General features: G+C 41.1%; 3 protein-coding genes and 3 long non-coding RNA genes across 8 annotated transcripts; all 6 read left to right on the top strand.

Moving 5' to 3' along the window:
* Nucleotides 1-750: 750 nt before the first annotated feature.
* On the top strand, nt 751-1,869 carry LOC149988092 (uncharacterized). Its single transcript, XM_090254061.1, has 2 exons — nt 751-1,382; nt 1,653-1,869. The coding sequence occupies exons 1-2, from the start codon at nt 758-760 to the stop codon at nt 1,673-1,675; spliced, it is 648 nt and encodes a 215-aa protein (XP_090110187.1). The 5' UTR covers nt 751-757; the 3' UTR covers nt 1,676-1,869.
* Nucleotides 1,870-1,988: 119 nt separating this feature from the next.
* Nucleotides 1,989-3,262, top strand: LOC149988091 (uncharacterized). 2 transcript variants are annotated; one of them, XR_016505373.1, is made up of 3 exons: nt 1,989-2,225; nt 2,459-2,472; nt 2,727-3,262. It is a non-coding gene; the product is annotated as an uncharacterized LOC149988091 (long non-coding RNA). The 2 variants fall into 2 exon arrangements; XR_016505372.1 differs by lacking the exon at nt 2,727-3,262 and having other exon boundaries at nt 2,087-2,225; nt 2,459-2,568.
* Nucleotides 3,263-4,774: 1,512 nt separating this feature from the next.
* Nucleotides 4,775-5,893, top strand: LOC149988090 (uncharacterized). The gene is made up of 2 exons (XM_090254063.1): nt 4,775-5,406; nt 5,677-5,893. The coding sequence occupies exons 1-2, from the start codon at nt 4,782-4,784 to the stop codon at nt 5,697-5,699; spliced, it is 648 nt and encodes a 215-aa protein (XP_090110189.1). The 5' UTR covers nt 4,775-4,781; the 3' UTR covers nt 5,700-5,893.
* A 119-nt stretch (nt 5,894-6,012) lies between these two features.
* LOC149988089 (uncharacterized) lies at nt 6,013-7,289 on the top strand. 2 transcript variants are annotated; one of them, XR_016505371.1, is made up of 3 exons: nt 6,013-6,249; nt 6,483-6,496; nt 6,751-7,289. It is a non-coding gene; the product is annotated as an uncharacterized LOC149988089 (long non-coding RNA). The 2 variants fall into 2 exon arrangements; XR_016505370.1 differs by lacking the exon at nt 6,751-7,289 and having other exon boundaries at nt 6,111-6,249; nt 6,483-6,592.
* A 1,510-nt stretch (nt 7,290-8,799) lies between these two features.
* LOC149988088 (uncharacterized) lies at nt 8,800-9,918 on the top strand. Its single transcript, XM_090254064.1, has 2 exons — nt 8,800-9,431; nt 9,702-9,918. The coding sequence occupies exons 1-2, from the start codon at nt 8,807-8,809 to the stop codon at nt 9,722-9,724; spliced, it is 648 nt and encodes a 215-aa protein (XP_090110190.1). The 5' UTR covers nt 8,800-8,806; the 3' UTR covers nt 9,725-9,918.
* Nucleotides 9,919-10,137: 219 nt separating this feature from the next.
* Nucleotides 10,138-10,840, top strand: LOC149988087 (uncharacterized). Its single transcript, XR_016505378.1, has 3 exons — nt 10,138-10,274; nt 10,508-10,521; nt 10,776-10,840. It is a non-coding gene; the product is annotated as an uncharacterized LOC149988087 (long non-coding RNA).
* The last annotated feature ends 2,492 nt before the right edge of the window (nt 10,841-13,332 follow it).

The raw sequence follows: 13,332 nt of genomic DNA, 5'->3' as shown, positions 1-13,332 counted from the left end.
AGAATTCTTATACAACTACATCTTTACCACACTTCCATGGATAGTGTGATGCAAACTATATAAAATGTCTTTAATCTAAAAAGTCAACTTTTAAGCACTAATATTATATTTATTATTCTCTTTTGAGTTGGCACTCTTAGAACAAGTTATAGTTGTTTAATATTGTACCAAAGCCAAATATAAAACCATAGCTACAACTTTAAGCTACTCAATGTGATTTCAAGTATCATTAAAACAGCTTGTATACAATGTATTATTGCCAAACACAATTTATTGTAACACCCAATCTTGCATTGCAATGACTAAGAATCCTAGCTTTCATGCTTGAACAACATATGTTGATGTACAATACCACAATATTTTATGCAAAAGCACAATGAAAAATAAAGTTATTACATGACATGTTTCTTGAAAATAAACTAAAGGCCAATATTATTTACTTTAGCCAAAGCATTTTACATCTTAGTGTGATTGATTTGACTTCAACAAATTTTAGATGAACTTAGTTTATGCTGATTAGCATATAAGGAGAGGTGGTAGAACACATATTCACCGAAAACAACAGTAATAAATAATAAATAAATGTTACTACCCACAAAGTAGTTTGGTAGGTAGTTGCAACCATCCCCGCCCCATCCATGAAGACATGAAAAGTCACCCCTAATCTTCACCTCCTGGATTAACATCGAATAATATATGAGCACGTTGACAATTCCAGCCCCGGCATATTATTAGACCTGCCCCCCCGGCAATCCAAATGGCGGCACGGCAGCCCCTTTCCCTGCAGCTACCACCACCAACCTGGGATGCTCATCCCGGCCCAGCAGCAGCATCCTCCCCCGCCGCACAACACGACACACCGTGTGTGTCGCTGTCCCTCACCTCAACTCAATGCTATAACATCCCCCCGCCGCCGCGCTCCCTCTCCACCTTCATCACCCGCTCTCGTTGTCGTTGCTTGAGCACCCGGCTGCGCCACCCCGAGCTCCCCATCTTCGCCCTTCCCCCAATCGGACAGGGTGTCGGGGTTCCATCTGCACTGCGCCGCAGTCCCAGCGCCAGCGCCATGAAGCTCCTCGCGGTCGCAGCCGTGTCCTTGATCCTGCTCGTGACCTCTCAGATGGTGGTCACATCCCACGCAGCCGGCTGCGACATCCTCAAACTAACGCCGTGCGTTGCAGCCAGCAGGAATGCCAAGGTGATGCCGTCCAGGCAATGCTGCTCCAACATCGCCGGCATGGGCAAGGGGCTTCCGGGAGCCAAGTGTCTGTGTTCTCTCCTGAGCCACCCTCTGGCCAGGTCGCAAGGGGTGGCTCCCCGGATCGCTCTTGGCATCCCCCAGAAATGCCGCATCGCCGTCCCGAGGGGCTTCGTGTGCCAAGGTACGCTTTCACGCCTCCTCCCGCGCTGATGCAGTGTCTGTGCCTTCCAGCCGCCCGGGCGCCCCAGAGGGTGGGCTGTAGCAGCGATCTCCCCCGCGTCATGTGGTGTTGTGTTTGCTCCTGCTGCGTTGCGCTGCGTTGCGTTGCCTTGGGCGTGTGGGCTGTGAACATGCTGGCGACAGTGGGTCGGGGAGTGCACCGCCTCGTTGGATGCGGAGCCGATCGCGATGATGGGCGGCCACTCACGCCTTTGAGTTGCGTGCTGTGCAGGAATTCGCGTCCCCGGAAGCTGAGCTCTCAGGGTCCAAGCCGGAGCACCGCCGTGGCCACGTGGGGTGGGAGTGGACGGAAAGCTTCTGAGCGTGCAGCCGAGTAGAGTGGCATTGTGTACTCCGCTGTGAAAGCGGGACAATTATTTATAAATGTGACAACGTCTTTCCGTGACATCCGGCACGCAGTGCTGGTGTGACAGCCTTTGTAATCGTAATGTGGTGTGCGATGCGTCCAACGCTGGTCCAGTCGTGTGGTGTGTTGTTGTACCCGTCAGGATACGGTGCATGGGAGTGTGTGTGAGACACAGAGCAAACGGCATCACGCTGCAGGGGTTGTGGAATTGTGGCAGCATGGAACTGAACTGCGCAGCACCGGATTTAGTCCGTCCGGGTGGAAACAAGACAGGCACACAGGAGTTGATTAGATAGGTTCTGACCTTAGATCTGGTCGGGGGCGGATACCACTTCGCAGCCGGATGTTGATGTTGCCTGATGTACGAGGAAGCGAAACAGCTGTGTGCACACTCGGGTGGCGGTGACAACGCATGGGAACCGATTCGGCGAGGATGAGGTCGTTGTGGAGATCCCTGGCTGCGTGGCACTTCGTCATGTCGTGGACTTGGTTGGATTGATTTGTTGTTCTATGCACAGCCGATTCTAACTTTATCAGGTTTTCGGAGTGTCACTCATTCCTCAGGATAGATGTTTCCATGTAGATTTAACCCTCTGCGTTGACGTTCGTTATACACATTGGGAAACTGTAACCGTGTTGATGCCTACAACTTGTGTGATCGATGCTCGCAGGAATTGAAATGCTGGTATATATTTTGACCGGCACAATCTTAGATGTATCTGAGTTGCATATGTATTGATCGAAGATAAGTAATTTCTGAATTGGTGACAGTTTCCACGCACACATCATTGCAGTATGAAAGAGCATGCAAGTGTGAAATGAAATCAATCGTAATTCACAGTTTTTGATAATCAGGAGATTCCTTCTAGATTGCAGGATACACATGTCCGTGTAGGAAGTGTGGACCTAAGATGTGAATGTTCTGTTGTTGTTGAGCAGGGCAGCTGGTTGTGTTAAGTTCTTCTGTGGAATTCACTTCAATGAAGTGGAACCGAGATGTTTCGAATAGGGTCCCTGATATGTTTTTCTGCAGAGTAGTACAACTAAGTTATTCACACGTCCAGACGACAAAGCGAAGGCTTCAACGCGAAAGGTTCCCTGTGGTACGTAATATTGATCCAACCAGGGAGACGAACTCGTGTGAGAATTGGATGGAAGAGAATTGATGCGAACTTGGTTGCAACTGATAACCGGCAGCAAAGGCTTGATCAATATTAAGCGCAAGGCATAACAGAGCGTGCCAACCCACAAAAAAGGTTACACAATTGCGTGCCCGGGTTGAACAAACAAATTGGAATCAGTGTACAGAACTGTGAATACAGCGATCAAGTGGAGAGTGGCTATGAAGTAGTAGTTAAGTAAGTGTAATTGTTGCCCATTTTATACGGTGTTGATCGATCCAAGTAGCATTGTAGTCAAATTATGGCCTATGTAATAAACGTTCCACTCTAGTATTGTCTTTTCACCTTCTAAAACTACTTGACATTATCAAATGAGCAATTTGAATTTATTCGCTATAGCTAGAATGCCTAAGGTAAATATGGACTTTGATTTATGAACAAAGTTTCTAATTGGTTCACTATTTTGTTTTGATTGTATTTTTTTTTACAAAACAAAAAAAAAAAAAAAAACAAAAAAAAAACATTATAAAATTCATTCTCCTATGTCATATGGCATTTGTAGGATAATACTTCTTGTATTAGTCCATTTTAATCTTTGTGGCCATAGAACTACTCCTTCTTTTTGTGGTGCTTGATATTATTTATTCTTTTATGAATGACTTATTACAATTTACTATTATTTGATTGTTTTTAAAAGATGTTAGAAAGGTTTTTCTATTTTCCAACATCTTTGTACCAAGTGACATCCAAATTTGGATATTATTTGTTGATGTGTTATATAATTAATGGTGCAAAAATGACCAATATATAATTTTTAATGCATATTTTGACTAAAATGGCAAAATATGATATTACACAATACCATTTATTTCTTCTAAAAACAAACCAAGTTTTTTTACATATATATATATATATTATTTATTACCAAATTTGGCAAGATAATGCTCTATGTTATCAACCTAAATAATCATTTTTGAGTGGAAGTTGTTTGTATTGCTTGTTGCATCCAAAAGATCTCTTATCATTCATCACTTCCAAACATCAAAGCTTTTAGAAGATGGAGAGGGATAAAATCCAATCTACAATATCTACGAGTTTTGGATGTTCTACCTTTGTAGAATTCTTATACAACTACATCTTTACCACACTTCCATGGATAGTGTGATGCAAACTATATAAAATGTCTTTAATCTAAAAAGTCAACTTTTAAGCACTAATATTATATTTATTATTCTCTTTTGAGTTGGCACTCTTAGAACAAGTTATAGTTGTTTAATATTGTACCAAAGCCAAATATAAAACCATAGCTACAACTTTAAGCTACTCAATGTGATTTCAAGTATCATTAAAACAGCTTGTATACAATGTATTATTGCCAAACACAATTTATTGTAACACCCAATCTTGCATTGCAATGACTAAGAATCCTAGCTTTCATGCTTGAACAACATATGTTGATGTACAATACCACAATATTTTATGCAAAAGCACAATGAAAAATAAAGTTATTACATGACATGTTTCTTGAAAATAAACTAAAGGCCAATATTATTTACTTTAGCCAAAGCATTTTACATCTTAGTGTGATTGATTTGACTTCAACAAATTTTAGATGAACTTAGTTTATGCTGATTAGCATATAAGGAGAGGTGGTAGAACACATATTCACCGAAAACAACAGTAATAAATAATAAATAAATGTTACTACCCACAAAGTAGTTTGGTAGGTAGTTGCAACCATCCCCGCCCCATCCATGAAGACATGAAAAGTCACCCCTAATCTTCACCTCCTGGATTAACATCGAATAATATATGAGCACGTTGACAATTCCAGCCCCGGCATATTATTAGACCTGCCCCCCCGGCAATCCAAATGGCGGCACGGCAGCCCCTTTCCCTGCAGCTACCACCACCAACCTGGGATGCTCATCCCGGCCCAGCAGCAGCATCCTCCCCCGCCGCACAACACGACACACCGTGTGTGTCGCTGTCCCTCACCTCAACTCAATGCTATAACATCCCCCCGCCGCCGCGCTCCCTCTCCACCTTCATCACCCGCTCTCGTTGTCGTTGCTTGAGCACCCGGCTGCGCCACCCCGAGCTCCCCATCTTCGCCCTTCCCCCAATCGGACAGGGTGTCGGGGTTCCATCTGCACTGCGCCGCAGTCCCAGCGCCAGCGCCATGAAGCTCCTCGCGGTCGCAGCCGTGTCCTTGATCCTGCTCGTGACCTCTCAGATGGTGGTCACATCCCACGCAGCCGGCTGCGACATCCTCAAACTAACGCCGTGCGTTGCAGCCAGCAGGAATGCCAAGGTGATGCCGTCCAGGCAATGCTGCTCCAACATCGCCGGCATGGGCAAGGGGCTTCCGGGAGCCAAGTGTCTGTGTTCTCTCCTGAGCCACCCTCTGGCCAGGTCGCAAGGGGTGGCTCCCCGGATCGCTCTTGGCATCCCCCAGAAATGCCGCATCGCCGTCCCGAGGGGCTTCGTGTGCCAAGGTACGCTTTCACGCCTCCTCCCGCGCTGATGCAGTGTCTGTGCCTTCCAGCCGCCCGGGCGCCCCAGAGGGTGGGCTGTAGCAGCGATCTCCCCCGCGTCATGTGGTGTTGTGTTTGCTCCTGCTGCGTTGCGCTGCGTTGCGTTGCCTTGGGCGTGTGGGCTGTGAACATGCTGGCGACAGTGGGTCGGGGAGTGCACCGCCTCGTTGGATGCGGAGCCGATCGCGATGATGGGCGGCCACTCACGCCTTTGAGTTGCGTGCTGTGCAGGAATTCGCGTCCCCGGAAGCTGAGCTCTCAGGGTCCAAGCCGGAGCACCGCCGTGGCCACGTGGGGTGGGAGTGGACGGAAAGCTTCTGAGCGTGCAGCCGAGTAGAGTGGCATTGTGTACTCCGCTGTGAAAGCGGGACAATTATTTATAAATGTGACAACGTCTTTCCGTGACATCCGGCACGCAGTGCTGGTGTGACAGCCTTTGTAATCGTAATGTGGTGTGCGATGCGTCCAACGCTGGTCCAGTCGTGTGGTGTGTTGTTGTACCCGTCAGGATACGGTGCATGGGAGTGTGTGTGAGACACAGAGCAAACGGCATCACGCTGCAGGGGTTGTGGAATTGTGGCAGCATGGAACTGAACTGCGCAGCACCGGATTTAGTCCGTCCGGGTGGAAACAAGACAGGCACACAGGAGTTGATTAGATAGGTTCTGACCTTAGATCTGGTCGGGGGCGGATACCACTTCGCAGCCGGATGTTGATGTTGCCTGATGTACGAGGAAGCGAAACAGCTGTGTGCACACTCGGGTGGCGGTGACAACGCATGGGAACCGATTCGGCGAGGATGAGGTCGTTGTGGAGATCCCTGGCTGCGTGGCACTTCGTCATGTCGTGGACTTGGTTGGATTGATTTGTTGTTCTATGCACAGCCGATTCTAACTTTATCAGGTTTTCGGAGTGTCACTCATTCCTCAGGATAGATGTTTCCATGTAGATTTAACCCTCTGCGTTGACGTTCGTTATACACATTGGGAAACTGTAACCGTGTTGATGCCTACAACTTGTGTGATCGATGCTCGCAGGAATTGAAATGCTGGTATATATTTTGACCGGCACAATCTTAGATGTATCTGAGTTGCATATGTATTGATCGAAGATAAGTAATTTCTGAATTGGTGACAGTTTCCACGCACACATCATTGCAGTATGAAAGAGCATGCAAGTGTGAAATGAAATCAATCGTAATTCACAGTTTTTGATAATCAGGAGATTCCTTCTAGATTGCAGGATACACATGTCCGTGTAGGAAGTGTGGACCTAAGATGTGAATGTTCTGTTGTTGTTGAGCAGGGCAGCTGGTTGTGTTAAGTTCTTCTGTGGAATTCACTTCAATGAAGTGGAACCGAGATGTTTCGAATAGGGTCCCTGATATGTTTTTCTGCAGAGTAGTACAACTAAGTTATTCACACGTCCAGACGACAAAGCGAAGGCTTCAACGCGAAAGGTTCCCTGTGGTACGTAATATTGATCCAACCAGGGAGACGAACTCGTGTGAGAATTGGATGGAAGAGAATTGATGCGAACTTGGTTGCAACTGATAACCGGCAGCAAAGGCTTGATCAATATTAAGCGCAAGGCATAACAGAGCGTGCCAACCCACAAAAAAGGTTACACAATTGCGTGCCCGGGTTGAACAAACAAATTGGAATCAGTGTACAGAACTGTGAATACAGCGATCAAGTGGAGAGTGGCTATGAAGTAGTAGTTAAGTAAGTGTAATTGTTGCCCATTTTATACGGTGTTGATCGATCCAAGTAGCATTGTAGTCAAATTATGGCCTATGTAATAAACGTTCCACTCTAGTATTGTCTTTTCACCTTCTAAAACTACTTGACATTATCAAATGAGCAATTTGAATTTATTCGCTATAGCTAGAATGCCTAAGGTAAATATGGACTTTGATTTATGAACAAAGTTTCTAATTGGTTCACTATTTTGTTTTGATTGTATTTTTTTTTACAAAACAAAAAAAAAAAAAAAAAACAAAAAAAAAACATTATAAAATTCATTCTCCTATGTCATATGGCATTTGTAGGATAATACTTCTTGTATTAGTCCATTTTAATCTTTGTGGCCATAGAACTACTCCTTCTTTTTGTGGTGCTTGATATTATTTATTCTTTTATGAATGACTTATTACAATTTACTATTATTTGATTGTTTTTAAAAGATGTTAGAAAGGTTTTTCTATTTTCCAACATCTTTGTACCAAGTGACATCCAAATTTGGATATTATTTGTTGATGTGTTATATAATTAATGGTGCAAAAATGACCAATATATAATTTTTAATGCATATTTTGACTAAAATGGCAAAATATGATATTACACAATACCATTTATTTCTTCTAAAAACAAACCAAGTTTTTTTACATATATATATATATATTATTTATTACCAAATTTGGCAAGATAATGCTCTATGTTATCAACCTAAATAATCATTTTTGAGTGGAAGTTGTTTGTATTGCTTGTTGCATCCAAAAGATCTCTTATCATTCATCACTTCCAAACATCAAAGCTTTTAGAAGATGGAGAGGGATAAAATCCAATCTACAATATCTACGAGTTTTGGATGTTCTACCTTTGTAGAATTCTTATACAACTACATCTTTACCACACTTCCATGGATAGTGTGATGCAAACTATATAAAATGTCTTTAATCTAAAAAGTCAACTTTTAAGCACTAATATTATATTTATTATTCTCTTTTGAGTTGGCACTCTTAGAACAAGTTATAGTTGTTTAATATTGTACCAAAGCCAAATATAAAACCATAGCTACAACTTTAAGCTACTCAATGTGATTTCAAGTATCATTAAAACAGCTTGTATACAATGTATTATTGCCAAACACAATTTATTGTAACACCCAATCTTGCATTGCAATGACTAAGAATCCTAGCTTTCATGCTTGAACAACATATGTTGATGTACAATACCACAATATTTTATGCAAAAGCACAATGAAAAATAAAGTTATTACATGACATGTTTCTTGAAAATAAACTAAAGGCCAATATTATTTACTTTAGCCAAAGCATTTTACATCTTAGTGTGATTGATTTGACTTCAACAAATTTTAGATGAACTTAGTTTATGCTGATTAGCATATAAGGAGAGGTGGTAGAACACATATTCACCGAAAACAACAGTAATAAATAATAAATAAATGTTACTACCCACAAAGTAGTTTGGTAGGTAGTTGCAACCATCCCCGCCCCATCCATGAAGACATGAAAAGTCACCCCTAATCTTCACCTCCTGGATTAACATCGAATAATATATGAGCACGTTGACAATTCCAGCCCCGGCATATTATTAGACCTGCCCCCCCGGCAATCCAAATGGCGGCACGGCAGCCCCTTTCCCTGCAGCTACCACCACCAACCTGGGATGCTCATCCCGGCCCAGCAGCAGCATCCTCCCCCGCCGCACAACACGACACACCGTGTGTGTCGCTGTCCCTCACCTCAACTCAATGCTATAACATCCCCCCGCCGCCGCGCTCCCTCTCCACCTTCATCACCCGCTCTCGTTGTCGTTGCTTGAGCACCCGGCTGCGCCACCCCGAGCTCCCCATCTTCGCCCTTCCCCCAATCGGACAGGGTGTCGGGGTTCCATCTGCACTGCGCCGCAGTCCCAGCGCCAGCGCCATGAAGCTCCTCGCGGTCGCAGCCGTGTCCTTGATCCTGCTCGTGACCTCTCAGATGGTGGTCACATCCCACGCAGCCGGCTGCGACATCCTCAAACTAACGCCGTGCGTTGCAGCCAGCAGGAATGCCAAGGTGATGCCGTCCAGGCAATGCTGCTCCAACATCGCCGGCATGGGCAAGGGGCTTCCGGGAGCCAAGTGTCTGTGTTCTCTCCTGAGCCACCCTCTGGCCAGGTCGCAAGGGGTGGCTCCCCGGATCGCTCTTGGCATCCCCCAGAAATGCCGCATCGCCGTCCCGAGGGGCTTCGTGTGCCAAGGTACGCTTTCACGCCTCCTCCCGCGCTGATGCAGTGTCTGTGCCTTCCAGCCGCCCGGGCGCCCCAGAGGGTGGGCTGTAGCAGCGATCTCCCCCGCGTCATGTGGTGTTGTGTTTGCTCCTGCTGCGTTGCGCTGCGTTGCGTTGCCTTGGGCGTGTGGGCTGTGAACATGCTGGCGACAGTGGGTCGGGGAGTGCACCGCCTCGTTGGATGCGGAGCCGATCGCGATGATGGGCGGCCACTCACGCCTTTGAGTTGCGTGCTGTGCAGGAATTCGCGTCCCCGGAAGCTGAGCTCTCAGGGTCCAAGCCGGAGCACCGCCGTGGCCACGTGGGGTGGGAGTGGACGGAAAGCTTCTGAGCGTGCAGCCGAGTAGAGTGGCATTGTGTACTCCGCTGTGAAAGCGGGACAATTATTTATAAATGTGACAACGTCTTTCCGTGACATCCGGCACGCAGTGCTGGTGTGACAGCCTTTGTAATCGTAATGTGGTGTGCGATGCGTCCAACGCTGGTCCAGTCGTGTGGTGTGTTGTTGTACCCGTCAGGATACGGTGCATGGGAGTGTGTGTGAGACACAGAGCAAACGGCATCACGCTGCAGGGGTTGTGGAATTGTGGCAGCATGGAACTGAACTGCGCAGCACCGGATTTAGTCCGTCCGGGTGGAAACAAGACAGGCACACAGGAGTTGATTAGATAGGTTCTGACCTTAGATCTGGTCGGGGGCGGATACCACTTCGCAGCCGGATGTTGATGTTGCCTGATGTACGAGGAAGCGAAACAGCTGTGTGCACACTCGGGTGGCGGTGACAACGCATGGGAACCGATTCGGCGAGGATGAGGTCGTTGTGGAGATCCCTGGCTGCGTGGCACTTCGTCATGTCGTGGACTTGGTTGGATTGATTTGTTGTTCTATGCACAGCCGATTCTAACTTTATCAGGTTTTCGGAGTGTCACTCATTCCTCAGGATAGATGTTTCCATGTAGATTTAACCCTCTGCGTTGACGTTCGTTATACACATTGGGAAACTGTAACCGTGTTGATGCCTACAACTTGTGTGATCGATGCTCGCAGGAATTGAAATGCTGGTATATATTTTGACCGGCACAATCTTAGATGTATCTGAGTTGCATATGTATTGATCGAAGATAAGTAATTTCTGAATTGGTGACAGTTTCCACGCACACATCATTGCAGTATGAAAGAGCATGCAAGTGTGAAATGAAATCAATCGTAATTCACAGTTTGTGATAATCAGGAGATTCCTTCTAGATTGCAGGATACACATGTCCGTGTAGGAAGTGTGGACCTAAGATGTGAATGTTCTGTTGTTGTTGAGCAGGGCAGCTGGTTGTGTTAAGTTCTTCTGTGGAATTCACTTCAATGAAGTGGAACCGAGATGTTTCGAATAGGGTCCCTGATATGTTTTTCTGCAGAGTAGTGCAACTAAGTTATTTACACGTCCAGCCGACATGGCAACGGGAGCACATGCTGCGATGCTGTCCTATACACGTACGAAATTCAAATTGGCTGGGTAAAGTATATGTATCCAATGGGAATGTAAATATTTAGATTATAATTTTTCTGATGGAATCTTTTAAGCATGTGAATTCACGTATGAACATTCAACAGCTCTTGAGATGATTCTAATGTAGTCACTTAAATGTTTCGTTTTCTCATACCAGGCAAAACTTTACTAAGCTACAAATTGTTCAATCATGATTAAAGCAACATATTAACAAAAAGTAGATTATCTATCTTACTTACAAAATAATATATGAGACAATTTGGAGTTATGAATTGTGTTAAAAGATCGAAAAAATCATTAGGTGATTAGCAACCATCCAATTTGTTTGGAACATTTTGAATAGTTGTAGAAACTATGGCATTTTATAAAATCTTTATAAATTATATTTCTAATGCATGATTTCAAAATTTTCAGAAGTAAAAAATTTACAAAACAAGTAAATAATGGCATATTATTCTGATTCACACCTTTTATGACAAATTTTCATTACCTACAAGTCAATAATCTCTTTCATATGTAGCCACAACAATTTTATATAATTATTACAAATATAAATAATTTTTTTTCAATAATTTGTTTTAATTTAGACCAATCTACCTATGTTATATTATAAACAATACTTATAATTCTCGTACTATAAAAAAAAGTTTCAAATATCTTCAAATATTATATAAAATCTTTTGTTTATTTCAAATGATATTAATATCATTATTATTAGCAACATGATTAAAAAATTAATTAGTTTTATAACATAAAAATCAATTCTATAAGAAAAAAGTATAATAGTTAATATTTTTGATGTGGGCTATAATTTTTATTTTTAATATTAGTTAGTAGAAAAAATAAATAAAATTAATAGTATTAGAATAATTTGTAGTATTTACCGAGTATTTAAAAAATCATAGCATTTGTATATATGTTTCACATAAAAAAATGGATATAATGAAATTTTTTGCATAACTCCAAACCTAATGTGATTGGCTTTTATTTTTTAAAACATTACATTGCAAGGCCTTATAATACTATTCTATACAATTATAAAAAAGTAGAATATAATCCTTTTTTTTATACAAAGAAATTATGTAATAAAATTAATTTTCTATGAAATAAGAAAGATCAAGTGATAGACAATAGAATGTTTTTTTTTTTTTTTTTTTTTTTGAGATAATATTCTTCAATCAATACATGATTTGGCATAAAAAACTAACTTTAATAAATAGAAAATAATTTATACATAGATTATATCTACTTAGCCTATATTTGTATTTAAATTTGACTTTTTTTTTGTTCTATAATTTAGTAAAATTCTTTAGAAGTCCTACTTGAATAGAATATCTTAAAAGCCTACACTCCAACTCTAATTTCACCAATATTTTAAATAAATTCTTAGTAAAAGATAATTATGGTTGTAACTACGAACCAATATTATGAAAATATAGTTAGCAATAAAAATGAGTATGTTTTAAAGATCAAAATTTTTGACTCAATAAAAGGTTTAAAATATCAACATATTTTATTATTTTAGAGTTGAATCAATCAAATAGTTAAGTATCAATACCAAAATTAAGTCAATAGAAGAGAATATATAGTTTTTATGTTATTTTGAAATATTGAGAATACCTATTCATTATAATATTTAATTGATTATTTAAATTTTATTAATTTTTTTAGGATACATTAAATATAATTCAATTTTTTAAACAATTTTTTAAATTATTATTTAAATTTTTACAAGCAAAATTAAAAAAAAACCAAAAAAATAGCTAACACCAAATTTTATATTTAAGCATTGATATTGGATTTTTTTTTTCTTTTAATTCTATTAAACAATATAATTTTAAATTTTACTTATAATATCATATTTTTGAAAAAAAATTGAAATTATTTTCTTATAACAAATTAATATTTAAAGATTTTTTTCTTATAAATTAGAAGAAAATAATTTAGAATCAACTAATATAGCTAATAAAAGATAACTTGATGCCAAACTAATCTTTTAATTACAGCTCCATAAGTAATGCATAAAAATTGGAATAAAAAATATAATAAATTAACCTTATTAATAGTAGTTGTAGTTTGTGTACTAAATCCTTATTTTATGTATATAATCATTTTTGATAAATTACTATCCTTCTTAAAGCTAATACATCAAATATCAACCATATATATATATATATATATATATATATATGTATTTTTATTAGATATCAAAAAGAATCATGAAAAAAGTAAATAAATAAATAAATCTTTATGAATGTTGCAAGGTAGAAAGAAAAGACAATTTTTTTTTTAACAATGGAATTTCAACACTAAAAAAGAATAAAAGTATGAAGAAAAAATTAAAATATTTTTCATACAATGCAAGCATCAA

This window comes from Physcomitrium patens, chromosome 11, assembly GCF_059467195.1.
Source record: "Physcomitrium patens ecotype Gransden chromosome 11, ASM5946719v1, whole genome shotgun sequence".
In the NCBI taxonomy this organism is placed as follows: Eukaryota; Viridiplantae; Streptophyta; class Bryopsida; order Funariales; family Funariaceae; genus Physcomitrium; species Physcomitrium patens.
This window is presented reverse-complemented; position numbering and strand designations above follow the sequence as displayed.

Coding starts and splice junctions, on each gene's coding strand:
- LOC149988092 (XM_090254061.1), top strand. CDS start 758: ATGGCGGCACGGCAGCCCCTTTCCCTGCAGCTACCACCACCAACCTGG. Junction 1,383..1,652: donor GAGGGGCTTCGTGTGCCAAG/GTACGCTTTCAC, acceptor CGTGCTGTGCAG/GAATTCGCGTCCCCGGAAGC.
- LOC149988090 (XM_090254063.1), top strand. CDS start 4,782: ATGGCGGCACGGCAGCCCCTTTCCCTGCAGCTACCACCACCAACCTGG. Junction 5,407..5,676: donor GAGGGGCTTCGTGTGCCAAG/GTACGCTTTCAC, acceptor CGTGCTGTGCAG/GAATTCGCGTCCCCGGAAGC.
- LOC149988088 (XM_090254064.1), top strand. CDS start 8,807: ATGGCGGCACGGCAGCCCCTTTCCCTGCAGCTACCACCACCAACCTGG. Junction 9,432..9,701: donor GAGGGGCTTCGTGTGCCAAG/GTACGCTTTCAC, acceptor CGTGCTGTGCAG/GAATTCGCGTCCCCGGAAGC.